General features: G+C 65.0%; 1 protein-coding gene across 3 annotated transcripts in view; it reads left to right on the top strand.

Annotated features, from left to right (window-relative positions):
* Positions 1–16,661, top strand: part of GALNT9 (polypeptide N-acetylgalactosaminyltransferase 9) — a 107,504-nt gene that overhangs the window by 65,036 nt on the left and 25,807 nt on the right. For all 3 annotated transcript variants that reach the window (XM_078435979.2, XM_078435978.2, XM_078435977.2), the window contains 4 exons: positions 275–441; positions 2,019–2,193; positions 6,024–6,221; positions 11,970–12,087. In XM_078435979.2, coding sequence (XP_078292105.1) covers positions 275–441; positions 2,019–2,193; positions 6,024–6,221; positions 11,970–12,087 — 658 coding nt within the window. The remainder of the gene's footprint in view (positions 1–274; positions 442–2,018; positions 2,194–6,023; positions 6,222–11,969; positions 12,088–16,661) is intronic.

Raw genomic sequence — 16,661 nt, forward strand, 5'->3', positions numbered from 1 at the left:
TGTCCTTATGTGTGGCCGAGGCTGTGACCTTCAGCCCCGACAAGGCCGTCCCTGCAGACCCCTTGTCCGCAGCAACTCAGCGGCTGTTTGCACCCCTGCAGAGCATCACCCCGGTGCGGGGCTGAGGCTCGGAGCTGCACACGTGCCTTTTGACAGACGTCTTCCGGAGGCCGGGCGTCCCCGCTTGCGGCCTTGCCCTTGGGTGTGAGATTTAGACCCGGCCAGGGGGGCGCGCCCCACGCTGACCAGTGCCCGTGAACCGTGTCTCCCGCAGGTGCAGACAGATGACCCACACCGCCGACCTGCCCCAGATCTCTGTGGTCTTCATCTTCGTCAACGAGGCCCTCTCTGTCATCCTGCGCTCCGTGCACAGCGTGGTCAACCGCACGCCCTCGCGGCTCCTCAAGGAGGTCATCCTGGTGGACGACAACAGTGACAGCGGTGAGTGGGGCCTGTGAGGCTCGCCGATGGCCTGCAGGAGCTCGGGCCGCGCTCCCGGGAGGCGCCAGGCCAGCGTCCTGCCCACCGCCCCCTCTCCGGGCTCCGCGGGCCCCTTCACGCGACCCTCCCACCTGTGCCTGTTCTTCACGTGGCCTCCCTGCTGGGGGCCTCTCCTCTTCGGAGGACACCTGTCCTTGCGTTAGGGCCACCCCAAATCCAGGAGGGTTTCTTCTCAGGATCCACAGAGACCCTCTTTCCAAATAAGGTCCCATTCCAGGCTCTGAGTGGACTCGAACTTGGGGCTCTGTTCGTTCCCCGCAGACGTTGTCCAGAAAAGCCCAACAGGCCGAGTTCACCTGTCACTCCTTGTGCGTGCAGGGCCCTGTGCTCCAGCGAGGGTCTGCGGGGAGAAGCAGGGCTGGTGCTCACGGGCGGGGGCCCCCGTCCACCTCCCACACCCGCCAGGCACCGGTTCCCGGGCGGGAGCAGAGCGAGAAGCCTGAGCCTGCCACGGGCGGCCCCCAGACTGAGGTCCCCGTGGGCGCATCATGGTGGCCTCTCCTCTGTGCTGCGGAGGGGACGCTTGGGGGATGCCTCCAGAGCCCTCCAAGGGCAGGATGGGGCGGGAAGGACCGGTTGTCCTCCCTGGGGGGTCCCGTAGGGTCGGTGATGCGGGGGACAGGTGTCTTCGGGGCCCAGGCGTGGGGGGTGGCCCCTGCCCAGCCGCCAGCAGCAGCCCCCCTTCTCTTCTCCCAGCGGCCCTAACCTGCTGCAGGTTGTTACCTTTGGGAGTTTCCTCAAGTCGATTCCTGTTTTTGTCTGTGCCTTCATCAATTTTTTAATAATTTATCGATCTGAAGCTCTCATAGCATAAAATTAACCGTCTAAACAGCAAGTGCGCAGCTCAGGGGCGGGAAGCACACCCACACTGTTGTGCAGCCTTCCCCCCCGTCCGTCTCCAGAGCGTTCCGTCTCCCACCCTGGAGCCCTGTCCCCACTGAACACTCACCCCCTCCACTCCCCCCACCCCTGGCACCCCCACCCCACCCTCTGCCTCTATGAATGTGGCGACCCTGGAGGCCTTGGAGAAGTGGGGTCACGCAGTGTTTGTCCTTTTCTGTCTGGCTTATTTCACTGGGTGTCATGTCCTTGGGGGTTCATGCGTGTCGTGGCAGGGGTTAGGATTTCCCCCTGGCCGTGGCTGAATATTCCACGGTGTGGATGACCACACCGTGATCCCCCATCCGTCCATCTGTGGACTTCCTCCCTCTCACGGCTGAGTGAATCAGTCCTGTTTCCTCCCGTCCCGGTGACACACGCCTCTGTCCAGTCGGTCCCGTTTGGCCGTCTTCTGTTTATTGTCCCCCTGCTGGAGTGCCAGCCACACGGGTTGGGGTCTCGCGGCTCTGCGGTCTCCCCAGCCCCTTGAGTCACAACCCGCTACGGCAGGCCTTCTTCGACGGCAGCGAACTACGGGCCCGGGGCTCGCAGCGGCCCAGCCTGCCCACGCCGACCTGGGGCGATCTCAGAGCCCTCCCGAGGTGTGGGTGCGATGAGGCGTCTCTGTGTCCCTGCAGTGGAGCTCAAGACCAGTCTGGACCAGTACGTCAACAGGAGGTACCCGGGCCTGGTGAAGATCGTTCGCAACAGCCGGCGGGAAGGCTTGATCCGGGCACGGCTGCAGGGCTGGAAGGCGGCCACGGCCCCCGTGGTCGGCTTCTTCGACGCCCACGTGGAGTTCGGCACGGGCTGGTGAGGGCAGGGCGCAGGGGGGCGCTGGCTTTAGGGACTCCCTTCAGGAGCCCGGGAGGATGAGCCTGGGGGCCCCCGGCATCCAGATCCGGCCCAGGGGATCTGTGGGGCACACGGCCCGGGACGCTTGAACGTGAGGACTGTGCGTGCCCTCACCTCGCTCCCAAAGGGACTGGGACTGGCCAGCAGGATGGCACAGCACGAGCACGCCGGTGTGGGCTCGGATCCGGGAGCACACACGGCTTTGGGGCACTTGCTGTGGGCACGTGCTGTCCAAGGCTAGCTGCCCAAGGCACCGGGCACGAGTTGGGAGCAGTTTCTCATCCCCCGCGGGACCCCCTCGTCACCATGCAGGGGGTGAAGTGGGCCTGCAACCCAGACACCTGCAGGGGACTCGGCCAGGGAGGGACTTAGACGTGTGACCTCCACCCCGCACCCCGGCGGCAGGGCCGGGCTCTGGCCCTGGGCCTGTGCTTGCCCTGCAGGCCTGATGCTCAGCGTGGCCTCCGGGCCAGCTGCACAAAGGGCAGGTCTGCGTGGCCTAGGGTGTTCGGGTGCGACCCAGGGGTCCCCATGCGAGCCGGGCGTGGAGCCTGGGCCCCCGACACCTTCTCCATCTCCGAGGCGTCCAGCGATGCCTTAGGAATGGCGTCAGTTGTCCCGCGAATTATCCACAGCCAGGGGGGACCCGGGGGTGGCCCAGACCTCGCCGACCCGAGGCAGGTGGCGCGCCAACGTCCTCACAGTGGGTGTCTTGGCCGAGCAGCGGGAAGTGCTTGAGAGTTTTCTGGAAAGTGCCGGCTGTTAACTTCTCGTCTGGCGGCTGGGCCCTGCGCAGATGAGCGAGGACCTTATGGTAGCTGGGAGGTGGGAATGTTCTAGGTCAGGGAACAAGAGTCAGGGTCAGAAGTCCAACTTGCCAACACGGCGTGGGCGGGGCGGGGGCAGGGGAGGCGTGCCTGTCTCCTGGTCTCAAACCGGGAGCCGGGAGCGCGGCCGGGGTGCGGGGATTGTTGCCCGGACTGCGGAAGCCGCTGCCGGCAACGGACTCCAGACCCTCCGGATCAGATCGGTGCTTGCCTGGGAGGCGAGGGGACGCTCTAGACGACGGGGTGTGTGTGTCGGGAGTGGCCCACGGGCAGAGGGAGGGCCGACCCCAAGTGTCAGTGTCCTGGGGCTGCCGAACAGTGACCGCAACCCCCCGGGCAGCTCAAACAGCAGACACGACTCCAAATCCTGGGACACAAGGTGTCTCACCGCCAGGAGGCACCCGGGGAGGGTCCCGCCTCGTCCTCTGGCCTCTTCTGTCCTCATACCTAGCGTGTGTCTCTATTCTGTCTCACAGGCGGGCCCCTGTCATTGGATTTAGGGCCACCCTCGTCATGCAGGATGCTCTGCTCTCAAGACCCTTAGGTTAAACCGTAGCGGGTGGGTCCTTCACTGAGCCGGGGGAGGGGGGATGGGGGATGGGGGGGTGCTGAGCCGCAGGGAAAAGTCAGCCCAGGGTGGCCAGCGTGCCCATTTCAATACAAAGTAAAACTCAGGATTCTTTTTTAAGTTTATTTTATTTACTTATTTTGTGTGTGAGAGAGAGACAGAGACAGAGCACGCACGCGAGCAGGCGAGGGGCAGAGAGCGAGGGAGAGAGAGAATCCCAAGAAGGCTCTGAGCTCTCAGCACAGAGCCCGACGTGGGGCTCGAACTCGTGAGCCGTGAGATCATGACCTGGGCCAAAATCAACAGTCGGACGCTTTGCTGACTGAGCCACCCAGACGCCCCGTAAAATTCACGATTTTTATATCAAATCTCCCGGTGCATATTTTTAAGCTTCGCGAAGCCAACGTAAGACATTCGCCGGGATCCCACGGGAGGGAAACGCGGGGATGTGCCGATTGAGGACGGCGGGGTGGATGAAGTCCTGAGCCTGTGCGGTTCAGCTGCACAAGCCCTGCTGTGCGTGCTCCCCGGGGCCCCAGCTGTCTGGGAGGGCCTCGCGCCCCGGGGTCTCCGAGCTCGTGCTTTCCTGCCAGCAGCAGCTGGCTCCAGCAGGGGCTCGGCGTCCCGCGGGCCATGGAACCTTCTTCCTTCCCCTCTCCAGGAGCATCCCAGCTGCCCCAGGACCGCGCGTTTGTGGCAAGGGTTGGTTCTGACCCTGCACGTTTCACAGAGACGTAAGTCTCTTCTGCTGGACTTAGTCTCCTGGCCCCCGCGTCTCTCTGCTCTCCCACCCTCATGAGGCAGCCCTCCTCCCACCACGTGTAATCACCTTCTGCCGTTAATTACGGATTATCCTCTTCCCCCCCCCCCCCCCGACCCAGGCCCGCTCCCCAGTGCTGTGTGGGTTGTGCACTGCACAGCCGTCCTCGGTGGCCATTCCTCCCTCCGCTACATCGCAAGCTCCCCCAAGGAGCCATTTGGGAGAGCCAGGAGCTGTCACATCAGACGCAACTTTAAACCAGTGTGACTTTAACTTCCACAACCCAAAACCCAGCTATCCATCTGCAAATGGTCCCCCCCCCCCCCCGCCCGCCCTCCCCGCCACGGTCGCCTCCACACAGATCCTGCCTTGTTAGCAGACGTGACATTTGCAGAGGGCTTTGCTTCTCTGAGGCACTTTGCTGACACTAATTAATTAGTCCTCCTCGCAAAGCCGAAAGACAGCTGAATACCCGGCTCTCGATCAGAAGGGTGGGAAGAAGGCCACACGGCACCTGTCACCAGGTGGGACCAGGCGACTCACCCCGGGCCCTCCTGTCCCCCCCGACGGCACCAGCCCTGGTCCCCCAGCAGCAGGTGGCCCACGACCACAGCTGGACTCCGGCGCAGAGGCTGGGCTCTGGTGGCGTCTCATCCTCGCGGGGATGGGCCACCTCCAAGGGGGAAGCCTGCTTCCGCGGGGATCGCGGCACAGAGTCTGCAGCCCAGAGAGGTCGCCCGAGCGCCCCTGGTGCCCCGCTCTCTGGGTTCGCCGCATACGCTGCCCCCACTTCTCCAGTCCAGCCACCTGCCTGCTCCCCAGGCGCACGTCCCAGGGCTCCCGTGCTGGCTGTGTCCTCGCCCATCCCCCTGGCACCCACCGGCTGCCCACCTCCTTCTGGTCGTTGCCCAGGGCAACCTACGCAGACGCCTATTTAAAACTGCAACCCCAAGTTACCCTTGCCTTGCTGTCCTTCCCACGCGATACCTGTCACCTTCTAACATACGTTAACTTCTATGTTGATGCCTGGCCCCCGACCCCGTCGGGGCTGCCACATGCTGTTGTGTAGGTTGTGCACTGCATTAAAGTACCCGGTAACCTCTCTGGTCCCCTCCAACGTAAGTTCCCTGAGGCGTGGATTTATTTCTAAGCTTATGAATGTATTCCGTTGTTAGAACAGGGCACGGCCCTTCCTCGGTCCTCCAGTTCATGTTTGTGAGAGAATGTATCTTCCACAAGAGCAGGGAAGGAGGGCGGGGAGTGGGGTTCTGTGGAGGGCGTGGCTGAGCTGCAAGGCTGGCCAGTGGCCGGCCCAGCCGACCTGCAGGGGCTCTGGAGCCAGGCCTGCCCTTCAGGGGTGTCGCATCCCGGGCCCAGATGGTTTTATGTCCTTGGTGTCAGTCCTTGGCTGTGGGCAGCCCGGGAAGGGGAGGCCAGGACCCCAGGCGGGGCACGTCCGCGGCCGCCCCCCCCCCCCCCAGACTTGTGGCGGGGAATCCGTGGCACCTGCACTCCGTGGGCCGGCGGTCACCTGATGTCACCCTGCCTGTGGGCGGCGGGCCCCTCGTTGGGGCACAGGGTGGGGTCCTCGCCCCCACGCCTCTCCTCACAGGCGTGTGGCTCCCCCCCGCAGGGCCGAGCCCGCGCTCACGCGGATCCAGGAGGACCGCCGGCGCATCGTCCTGCCCGCCATCGACAACATCAAGTACGACACGTTCGAGGTACAGCAGTATGCCAGCGCGGCCCACGGCTACAACTGGGGCCTCTGGTGCATGTACATCATCCCCCCCCAGGACTGGCTGGACCGCGGCGACGAGGCGGCGCCCATCAGGTGAGCCGGGGCCGGGGCGCGGGGGGTGCGGGGGCTGCCGGGGGCCGGTGCTCTGGGCGGGACTCGGGGGCCTGGGGGCTGACCCCCGGCATGTGGCCTGAGTGGCGACCGGGTCGGGTGGGGACAGAAGGAGGGAGACCGAGCAGACGAGCAGAGAGGAGGATCCCGTGGGGGAGAAGCAGACACGGACAGGGGACGGGGCACCAGGGACCGAGAAGCCTGGAGGGACACAGGAGGAGCCGGGCAGCGTGGCTGCGCAGAAGTCACCGGTTTCTGCAGACAGGGCTTCAGACGGAGAGCCCACAGTTGTCCTCAAATGCATGCACGTATTCAGGTCGGCTCCCAGACGTGAAGGCAGAGAGATTTTTGCACAAGATACACAAATCCAACACCCTTTGGCAGGTGGGAAGGCTCACACTCTCGCGAGGCGACCATTGGCCGCGGCCGGGATGGGGCCCCGTGTAGACAGGCGTGGGCCTCCAGAGGCCCCAGTCCCTCGCTCCCCATCACCCCCAGGCCCTCCGCCACCTGCTCGCGCTGGCTCATGTTTGCAGCATCGGCTGCGGGGTGCTGAGCCCCTGGGAATCCGCGCTCCGTGACCAGGTCCTGGGGACGCAGCCGTGGGGCCTGTTCCCTGGGACGAATGTCCATCTCAGGACCCGCTGACCCCCCGGAGCCTCTGCAGACCTCCCACAGGGGTCTGAGATTTCAGGGGCTGGGAACCGTCCCTCTTCCTGTCTGTCCGAGCTGGCGCGTCCCTGCCGAAATCCTGCTGAAACGGGTCACTGTGCGTGGGAGTGGCCGAGACCACGTGTCATTGTGCCTTCGGAAGCTCTCTCTCCCTCGGGAGGGTCTTGTGGGGCTTCCGGGCCCCCACCCCCTGCTGGCAAAGAGCCACGGGCGCTAAATCAGGCCCCCGCACGGCCTGGACGTCCAGCAGTGAAGTCAGCGGACAGCAGGGATGGACAGCTCGGCCCGAGCCCCGACCTCCGTGACTTGAGGAAAACAGCACCGCCAGCACGGAGGGGCGCCCCGTACGAGGGGTCCCCGGACGCGGAGCAGCAGTCCCCTCAGGGCCTGGGGCCCGGCTCTGTCCCCACGGCCGCTTCTCAGAGACAGGCCCTCGACGCTCCTGGGAGCTGGAAGGAGCAGGAGCTGGGGCTCTGGAGCCTTTGCCGTCAAAACCGGGCGCAGAGCCATCCGAGCGACCAGAAGCCGACCGACGGGCCGGGAGCCAGGAAGAGCGGCTTGAAAGTTACTTTTCTTCGTTCGCAACGCACTAGGCGTTCCCCAGCTAGGAGCAGAAGAGGGGCCTAGCGTTTCGCATTTCAGGGCTCAGAGACCCCAGGTCCGGCAGCCCCTGGACCCCCTGGGCTGCACCGAAGCGGGATTTTCTGGCCAGACGGTGTCTTGTCGAACTTGGCTCCTGCCTAGCACCACCTGAGAGCTTTGGACGCCCGAGGTCAAACTCCAGGTGAAGCTTTAAACAGATTCTCCACAAACGGAGATGGGTGTGGCCAGCACGCTCACCCCGTCGGGGGGTCAGGAGGGAAGCCAAGGAACCGGAGTGAGAAGAGGCGCCAGCTGGGCGCGGGGGAGGGCGCGGGGCCCGCGGGACACCCACGCGAGGCTGCAGGCAGAGCGAGTTGGCCAAAGCTCGGAAGGCCATTGGCGGTTCTCCACAAAGGTAGAAAGCACGTCTTGCCGTCCGCCGGGAAGGAACCAGAGCCCGTGTCCACGCAGAGACTCTCGCGGACGCATACAGCAGCCCCGTCGTTCTCAGGGACGGAAACGCCCCAGGTGTCATCAGGTGTGACAGGTGAACCCGCTGGCGTCTGCCCAGCTGCCGGAACGCGTCCCGGAGTGAACGGGACGAGCTGTCCTACGAGTGACGGCACCGTGGAACTTCGGGCCCCTGGGCGGAGCCAGAGACGCTGGACACGGAAGCGGCCACGCTGTGTGGCGCGGCTCACGGGACCGTCCAGGGAGGCGCCGTCAGGAGAGGAGAAGTGACCGGCTTCCCGGGGGTGCTGGACAGCGGCTCTGAACTGGGGGCTCGGGGCGATGTTCTCTGGAGGTCAGGGGCCAGGGCCTTTGGCTCAGGTCGGTGACGGAGGGTCGGGCGGGTCCCCCGGGTTCTGGAACGACTGGCCTCACGCACCGGAGTACAGATTCACGGAAGGAGGGCGCACGCGGACACGGAACCTCGGGGCCCGCAGGCGCGGAGCGCAGGCGAGCAGCCTCGAGGTCCTTCGTGCCTCGTCCCGGTCCCCACCGGGAGGACGCCCTCGGGCCCTCCCGCTTGGCAGGCCCTCCGGGGGAAGCGCGCACGGCCGGCTGCCTGCGGGAGGCGCCCCTCGCCGCGGACCGGACCGGACCGGAGAGCTGGCTTCCACGGGCCTGGCGGCCGGTCCGGGCTGGTCTGTCGCCTCCCGCGTCCTGGCCGGAAGAGCCACTGCCCCTCCGAAGCACACAGCTCGCACGTCCACGTCAAAAGCCGTGCCGGGAATTTACTCCGCACCCGAGGGGCTGGTGTCGGAGGGTTTACTTTAGGAATTTTCTTGCCGCTCCTCACCCTCGAAGCTCGAGGGAGAGAGAAGAAGGGATGGAAATTGTAAGGCTTGGGTTTCTGGGGGAGACTTGTGCACACGCCCCGGTGCTGGAGCCCGCCCGCGTCCCAGGCCCTGAGCCCCTGCGCCCCTGCACCCCTGCGCGGGGCGGGGCCTCCCGTCCCCAGGACCCGTCCAGAGTCCCACCCGTGTGTCTGGGGGACGGCGAGGGCCCTGCGGGTGTCGGCCGGCTTCCAGCTCATGGAGGGAGCTTGGGGCGGGGCTGGGGGGCCACTCGCAGCCCCCTGCCCCTCCCACAGTCAGGGGTGCGGCGGCAAGGGCCCGAATCCCGCACACAAACACAAGCACACTCTCACACACGCTTATACACACAGACACACACACACACACCGGCACACAGGTACGCACTCCCAGCTGCACACACACATCTGCACGCACACGGTGTACACACACCTGCACAGGAGCACACACGCACATACCCCCTCCGTGCACGCGCACCCCGACATGCACACGCAGCTGCACACACACCTGCACGCCCGCACACACATCCGTATGCACACATACCTGTGCACACAAAACCACGCAGACACGGGAGTGTACAGATGCTTGCACACTCATGCACACCTGTGCACACATTCTCACTGGCATGAGTGCCCACAGATGCACACACGCGCAAGTGTGCAGACACACACAGATGCACGTCACCGCACACGCGTGGTCACTTCTCTAGCTACACGGGAGGAACGGCAGCCGTTCCCTGTCTGACTTTTCTGCCGGTCTCCGGAGAGGAGCTTCCGGGGTGCTGGGTGCTCCCCACGGCCACAGGCTCGGTCACTGGGTCCCGTCCCGTCCCCCGAGCCCACTCCAGCCCCCAGGCTGACGGCCTCCAGGCCGAGCTCCTTTCGGCCGCGACACGGCTTCGTGCGGATCGGGTTCCGCAGGGGCGCGGGCAGAGAGGCTGAGCACGGGGCGGTGGGCAGCCCCGTGAGGCCACACGGCCGGCGGCTCCAAGCCGGGCTGGGCGCTCGCTGCACACGCCCGTGCTGTCCCCACTGCCCCCCACCGCCTCTCGGAGCGCGTGGGCCTCTCTGGCGCTCTAGCCGTTGCCTCAGACTCTTCCGAGGGCGCCGATTCAGGGCCCGGCGTCCGGTGTCCCCACAGACCGCCCAGCGTCACGTTGCCTGCCCTCGGCGCCAGATGCGTGCACGGTGGCTCCCAGTCGCCGCCCAGTCGCAGCCCGTGGCGCACTTCCCAGGTGCCTGTGCTCGCTCAGCGAGCGTGTGCCCGGCGCGACGGGTGCTCGTTGCCTGGCCGAGCCCGCGAGCACGTGCTGTTCAAGGTGCCGGGGCACGCTGGCTCGCCTTGACCCTTGTCGGTCTCCTGGAGGCCAGAGGGCGCATTGGGATCCTCATTGTATCAGCCCCCCCTTGTCTGGGGCTCCAGAATTTCACGGCTCAGGGGCGTGGATGTCCGTGTGTGTCCGTGTGTCTGCTGCAGACGTGTGCACTCGCACGCCTGTTACCTCTCCCGGGGGAGTCCCTGGGCACGCACCGCGCGCCCCAGGACGACCCCGATGCGAGGACGCCCCGCGACGTCGCCCGAAACCCGGGAGCCCCTCAGCCAGAGCATCCCGAGCCTTGCCGCGTTCCGTAATCACAGCAGAATCTCGCGTGCGGGTAAACTCCACGCCCACGGATTCTGCTCCCGTCACCTTGTGAGTTTATCTTAAGTCTATTTTGGAACTCTGAGCAAGGATAACAAATCGTTACCGGCTATAATAGACTTGGCAGGGAATTTGGCGCTTTGATTCACCAGAGAGCGCCCTGAGATTTTCCGCGGCTGTTGAGAAAACGGGAGAAATGACTGCACGTCGGTGAGCGCGGCCCGTCACACGCTTGCTGTTAAAAGCCAAAGGCAGCATTAAAATTTCGTTGCCGTTAGATTTGTGACCAAAATCTAACGACAGGACAGATTGAATGTTTGCATAAGTCAAAGGACAATCGTTTCTTTAATGTCCCTGTTATTCTGGGACGACTGACGGGCATTGACTTCTGACTCCCCAGTCGCTGAGCAGAAGTGCTTCTTTTAAATTGTGAGTGAGACCAAGTTTTGGTGTTGTTTTTGCCGAAGAGGGATGTGCTCCTGCAGGAGCAGCAGGGACGGGTTGGGGGGCCCACCCCAGCGCCAGAGCGGCCTGGGGCCCTTCGAGGACAACCGGAACCCTTTGCTGGCTCCGCTTGGGGCCCAGAAGGCTACAGTCGCTCAGCCTGCCAGCAGACCGTCCTTGTCTTTATTTGAGACCAAATCCTTCAGCAAAAGCTTAGAAGGTCTCGGTTTCCGGCAGCATCTGGACCTGCTTCTTGTTACAGATACGTTTTCTGTTTGTCTTTCTACCCTCGCCACCCAGAACACACACACTGTGTCCTCAGTTCACGACCGAATGAAGGAACGAATGGTGCGTGCGTGAAGAACCGAACGTGTGGTACTGTCCACGGTGACGCTGTCCTCTTACTCGCCACGGCTTTGTGTCATCGTGACCTGTGAGGCCACTTCCCAGGGACCCACTGTTGCGGGTAGAAAAAATACAGCTAGCACATAGGCGCGTGATTTCACAGACACAGTTTCTTAAGACGAGGCAACGTTTACTGACGTTTTTTTGAACGTGTAGCTGTAAGTAATTACAGAAATAATGGAACAGATGGCAGTCTGTGGCCCACAGCTGCACAGGTTGCGCACTCTACAACTTCAAGGTATGTCATTTAGAGAGAGTCTGATATCAGTGAGGTTCCATCGAGGGGAGCAGGGCACAACCTAGGCAACTGCCTGTTGCAGCCCCGACTCCTAGCGTACAGATAGGACAACGTGATGAAGGAGACAGGCAAGTGGCTCAAGCCTGGGGACGTTCAGGCGACCAGACAACTCACTGAGAAAACTGGTTTCTTTAAAATTCCCTGCACTAACTTGCCTGAGGTGAGTGCTGGTTTCTGTCACCCATCGACGTTCTTCAATTAGCGTTTGGACTTGGTCTGTGCCGGGTGCTTCACTAGGCTCTGAAGGATGCAAAGACAAGCCCATGGGGGGCCTGCCCGTGTCCTGGGCCCTCCTGGCTGCCGGGCAGCCAGGGGCTCAGGATTACGCACCTGTGACCTGCTCACGTGCCGTCTCTGCCCCCCACCAGGACCCCCGCCATGATTGGCTGCTCGTTCGTGGTGGACCGGGAGTACTTTGGGGACATCGGCCTGCTGGACCCAGGCATGGAGGTATATGGTGGAGAGAACATCGAGCTGGGCATGAGGGTAGGTGCCCGGGGCTGCCCTGGGAACGGGGGTGCAGGGGTGCTGGCGGTGGGGCTGGCCGGGCCGTGCGCTGCTGGTTACGGGTCCGTGGGACGTAAGGCCCCGAACCGGGAGTCGTCGCGAGAACCCACGGTGGCGCGGGACTGAGGAACGGGGCGCCTGTCGAACGCGACAGCAAAGGACGGTGTTTCGTCTTGGTTTCGTTTGCTGAGTCACTTGTTGCCGCCGAACGTGCGGCACTGACGCGTGCTCGGAAACGTCAGAAGCTGGTCCTTCGGCACAGGGACCCGAGTGTCCACGACGGGACACCCGCCCCCGAGCTGTCCTGTGTGCCCTGCACACGGTTCTGTGCTCGTCTTGGTTGGATGTGGGAGGCAGGGGTGCAGATGCGGGTCGTGGGCACCTGAGGCCACCATGGCTGTTTCCGGTGGGCGTAGAGGCAGTTTGTGCAAAGGCCCTGGGGACTGGGGAGGACATGGGGCTGCACGGGCAGCGGAGCCCCCGAGGGAGGCCCCGAGCTGCCCTGGGGAGTGACTGAGATCTGTGAGGCTTCGCCCCCGGCCCTGCCACCCTCTTCCCCGCACCCCAGTGGCCCCTCTGCTTTCAAACTTCCTTGTCTGGCAGCTTGGAGAACTGATGGAAAGTTCTGGAAGAATCTTGGTTGCAGGTCAGGGACTCTGGGGTAGCAGAGCTCATTCCCTCCTGGATGCCCGAAGCTGAGGGCCAACCTAGCCTCCGTGGGAGGGTGCTTCGTCCAGTGCTTTGGGGAATGTCGGTGGCTGGGGCACACGTCCCCTCGGGGACGGCACCCTGGGCAGGACGTGGAAGAGTGTGAACGGCCAGAACCAGAACACGACGCCTCTGAGCAGGTGGCTTTGGAGATCCCATGTGCTCAGACAGCGCGTTCCCAGCCAGAGACCCTCCCAGCCCCTTCCCCAGAGCCCGAGTTTCCTGCAGGGAGCTGGGCCTCATTTACCGTGCGCTGTGAGCGCCGGCTGTATGCCAGACCTGCAGCTCCAGAGGGAACCAACAGATGGAACAGATCCTGCTTTTCTGCAGCTCACTTTCCAGGGAGGAGGCGAGAAGAGAAGAGAAGTGTGTCATTTGGCGAGAAGCGCCAAAGGTAGAAATGAAGCAGGGAGGGGCAGGAGTGCAGAGGAGGGGCAGGAGAGCAGGGGAGGGGCAGGAGTGCAGAGGAGGGGCAGGAGAGCAGGGGAGGGGCAGGAGAGCAGGGGAGGGGGCAGGAGTGCAGGGGAGGGGGTAGGAGTGCCGGGAGGAACAGGAGTGCAGGGGAGGGGGCAGGGGTTGCAGGGCAGGGGCAGGAGAGCAGGGGAGGGGGTAGGAGTGCAGGAAGGGGCAGGAGTGCAGGGGAGGGGCAGGAGTTGCAGGGGAGGGGCAGGAGAGCAGGGGAGGGGGAGGAGAGCAGGGGAGGGGGCAGGAGTGCAGGGGAGGGGGTAGGAATGCCAGGAGAAACAGGAGTGTAGGGGAGGGGGCAGGGGTTGCAGGGGAGGGGCAGGAGAGCAGGGGAGCGGGTAGGAGTGCAGGAAGAGGCAGGAGTGCAGGAAAGGGCAGGAGTGCAGGGGAGGGGCAGGAGTGCAGGGGAGGGTCAGGAGAGCAGGGGAGGGTCAGGAGTGCAGGGGAGGGGGTAGGAGTGCAGGGGAGGGACAGGAGTTGCAGGGGAGGGGCAGGAGAGCAGGGGAGGGGCAGGAGAGCAGGAGAGGGGGCAGGAGTGCAGGGGAGGGTCAGGAGAGCAGGGGAGGGTCAAGAGAGCGGGGGAGGGGGTAGGAGTGCAGGGGAGGGGCAGGAGTTGCAGGGGAGGGGCAGGAGAGCAGGGGAGGGGCAGGAGTTGCAGGGGAGGGGATAGGAGTGCAGGGGAGGGGCAGGAGAGCAGGGGAGGGGCAGGAGAGCAGGGGTGGGGGCAGGAGTTGCAGGGGAGGGGCAGGAGAGCAGGGAAGGGGGCAGGAGTGCAGGGGAGGGTCAGGAGAGCAGGGGAGGGTCAGGAGAGCAGGGAAGGGGGCAGGAGTGCAGGGGAGGGGCAGGAGAGCAGGAGGGGGGTAGGAGTTGCAGGGGAGGGGCAGGAGAGCAGGGGAGGGGGTAGGAGTGCAGGAAGGGGCAGGAGTGCAGGGGAGGGGCAGGAGAGCATGGGGGGGTAAGAGTGCAGGGAGGGACAGTAGTGCAGGGGAGGGGCAGGAGTGCAGGGGAGGGGCAGGAGTTGCAGGGGAGGGGCAGGAGAGCAGGGAAGGGGGCAGGAGTGCAGGGGAGGGGCAGGAGAGCAGGAGGGGGGCAGGAGTTGCAGGGGAGGGGCAGGAGAGCAGAGGAGGGTCAGGAGAGCAGGGATGGGGGCAGGAGTTGCAGGGGAGGGGCAGGAGAGCAGGGAAGGGGGCAGGAGTACAGGGGAGGGGCAGGAGAGCAGGAGGGGGGCAGGAGTTGCAGGGGAGGGGCAGGAGAGCAGGGGTGGGGGCAGGAGAGCAGGGGAGGGGGTAGGAGAGCAGGGGAGGGGCAGGAGAAGGAGAGCAGGGAAGGGAGCAGGAGTGCAGGGGAGGGGCAGGAGTTGCAGGGGAGGGGGCAGAAGAGCAGGGGAGGGGGTAGGAGTGCAGGGGAGGGGCAGGAGTTGCAGGGGAGGGTCAGGAGAGCAGGGGAGGGTCAGGAGTGCAGGGGAGGGTCTGGAGAGCAGGAGAGGGGGCAGGAGTGCAGGGGAGGGTCAGGAGAGCGGGGGAGGGGGTAGGAGTGCAGGGGAGGGGCAGAAGTTGCAGGGGAGGGGCAGGAGAGCAGGGGAGGGGCAGGAGTTGCAGGGGAGGGGATAGGAGTGCAGGGGAGGGGTAGGAGAGCAGGGGAGGGTCAAGAGAGCAGGGGTGGGGGCAGGAGTGCAGGGGAGGGGCAAGAGAGCAGGAGGGGGGCAGGAGTGCAGGGGAGGGGCAGGAGAGCAGAGGAGGGTCAGGAGAGCAGGGGTGGGGGCAGTAGTTGCAGGGGAGGGGCAGGAGAGCAGGGAAGGGGGCAGGAGTTGCAGGGCAAGGGCAGGAGAGCAGGGGAGGGGGTAGGAGTGCAAGGGAGGGGGCAGTTTTAAAGACATCAGTCAGGAACCCACCCCTCGCCCCCGTCAGAAGGGATGTCTATGGAAAGACCTCTTGGTGCCGTGAGGCAGCTGCGGATGATCAGGGGAAGGGGTGTTCCAAGCAGAGGGCACGGCAGATGCAAAGGCCCTGGGGCAGGGTCGTGCCTGATGTGCTCCGGATGCGACACGTGCAGCCGAGGGGCGGCGGGGGAGGGAGAGCAGCCTGGCTTCTGCTCTGAGGGAGCCCAGAGGCACGGGAGGCTCTGGGTAGAGGCTTGGCTTCCACGTTTCAGGGATTCCCCTGACCCCTGCGACTCGGGGGTGGAGCGAGTGAGGGCCGGAGCAGGGAGGCCAGGGCTTCTGGGATAACGCAGGGGGGTGAGGCTTGGACCGGGGAGGGGACGGCGAGATCCTGTGTCGTCCGGGGACGTTCTCGGGGGAGCGCACGCAGGGCTTGCTGGGGGCGGGGGCTCTGAAACGGTCTCCCACTAGCCCTCGGGCCTGAGCAGCTGGGAGGGTGGAGGGGCCGTGGGCGGGCAGGGTGGTGGCCTGGAGTGGGGGGTTCTCAGAGGCCGGCCCCGCCCCACCCCTGGGCCCTCGTGGGGCCGTGGCCTCCTCTGCCAAAGCGGCTTCCCTGCTGTGTTGGCTTTTTAAAAGTTCGGTGGGGAAACAGTTGTCCAGCACCTCGTTTTAGTCTGAAAAAAATAAAATAAAATTGGGTTTTGATTCGGAGCAGAGGGCGCGTTCGAAGGCTGACGTGCAGGGCTTTGCTCCCGGCGGGGCTGGGCCGGCTTTCCAGGGCCACTCCTGACAGCCAGCCCGCTGCCGGGGTGCGGGGTTTGGGCCCCGAGTGCCAGCTGCCCGGTCGTGACCCGGCCTCTGCTCCCCCGTGGCCCACACGCACCTGGGGTTCCGTCCCCGGCCCTCCCTGCCCGTGACACGTGCGCCTCCACCTTCCTGCGGGGTTTCTGGCTCCCGTGGCCCTGGGTCCGAGCCGTGGAGTGCTTCCGCTCAGGTGGCTCGGCAATGGGGTCCTCTCGGGTGGGACCCCGCCTCGGGGCTCACTGAATGGCACCCTGAAGTCACAGCCCCACTGGCCGCGCTTCCGTAAACTTCTGTCTGGGAGCTCGCCCGGCTGGCGGGCCGAGGGCAGGGCCAGGTTCCCAGGCTGCGGTTTTCCGACCTGAATCTTCTAGAGGTTTCCTTGAAACACAGACCCCTGGGCTCCACCCCAGGGATTTGGACTCCACAGGGCGAGACGGGGCCCAGGAATCTGCATTTCCAGCACATTCTCGGGGCTGCGGACGCTGCTTGCCCAGGGCGCCTGCTCTGGGAACCGGCCCCCGGCCGGCCTGCCGCTTTGGGGCCCCGAGCCCGCCTGGCGCGCCTGCATACGTGTCCCCCGCTCTGCCGGGCACCCCGCGCCCAGGAGCAGGGCCGGGATGTCCCGGCGGGGGCTCGGCGGGCTCGGTAGCTGGGCTGAGCTGAGCTCTGGTTGGTTTGGGATTCTGGGTTGTTTACT

The sequence above is a fragment of the Panthera onca genome, chromosome D3, assembly GCF_046562875.1.
Source record: "Panthera onca isolate mPanOnc1 chromosome D3, mPanOnc1 haplotype 2, whole genome shotgun sequence".
NCBI classification, from domain to species: Eukaryota; Metazoa; Chordata; class Mammalia; order Carnivora; family Felidae; genus Panthera; species Panthera onca.